The sequence below is a fragment of the Alligator sinensis genome, unplaced genomic scaffold (genome assembly GCF_000455745.1).
Source record: "Alligator sinensis unplaced genomic scaffold, ASM45574v1 scaffold265_1, whole genome shotgun sequence".
Lineage (NCBI taxonomy): Eukaryota > Metazoa > Chordata > Crocodylia > Alligatoridae > Alligator > Alligator sinensis.
Genome location: NW_005842961.1, coordinates 266,420 through 267,057, shown reverse-complemented (window position 1 = coordinate 267,057; position 638 = coordinate 266,420). Strand labels below are relative to the sequence as shown.

Genomic DNA, 638 nt, shown 5'->3' with positions numbered 1-638 from the left:
GCCACAATCCCGCCCCCCCCCCACTCCCAAGGGCGGGGCAGGGGTGGGGCACTGCCCTGACAGGCAGCTGAGCTGGCCAATCACAGTGGGTGGCAGGGCAGGGCAGGGCCCACCCCCGTGGGTGACAGGCGCCAGCACGCAGCAGGGCAGGGAGTCCAGCACCGGGCTCTGCGGGACGTGCAGCTCAGGGCACATGCCCCCTCCAGCCCCATGACAGGGTGTGAGCCCAAGGGGCAGAGTGTGGGCATGGTGCCAGGCTGTGGGCACTGGTCCTGGGCTGCAGCCCTGATCCTGCTGTTGGCTTGGCTGGGGCCAGGCGGCACAGCTGTGGGGTGCCCAGGGTGTGGGGTGCCAACCCCAGTGCCAGGGCCCGCGCTGCTGGAGCTGGCCAAGCGGCAGCTGCTGGACCGGCTGCACCTGAGCGAGAGGCCCAACGTGACCCGGGCCGTGCCCCGTGCCGCAGTGGCTAGCGCCCTGCGCCACCTGCACCCAGGTCGTGCCCGCCTCCAGGGTCTGCTGGGCCCCTTTGCAGCCTGGGCCGGCCCCGCCGCTGAGGTCCAGGGCTACGAGATCGTCAGCTTCGCCGAGACTGGTCCGTGCTGTGCCGGGGGTGGGGTGGTGTCCTAGACTGGGTGCCC

The 638-nt window shown here is 72.3% G+C and overlaps 1 protein-coding gene across 1 annotated transcript in view; it reads left to right on the top strand.

Annotated features, from left to right (window-relative positions):
• The first annotated feature begins 210 nt into the window (after positions 1-210).
• The window catches only part of LOC112548135 (inhibin beta C chain-like), a 2,361-nt gene continuing 1,933 nt past the window's right edge, over positions 211-638 (top strand). The window contains exon 1 of the mRNA XM_025192690.1: positions 211-592. Within this exon, the coding sequence (XP_025048475.1) occupies positions 211-592 (382 nt within the window). The remainder of the gene's footprint in view (positions 593-638) is intronic.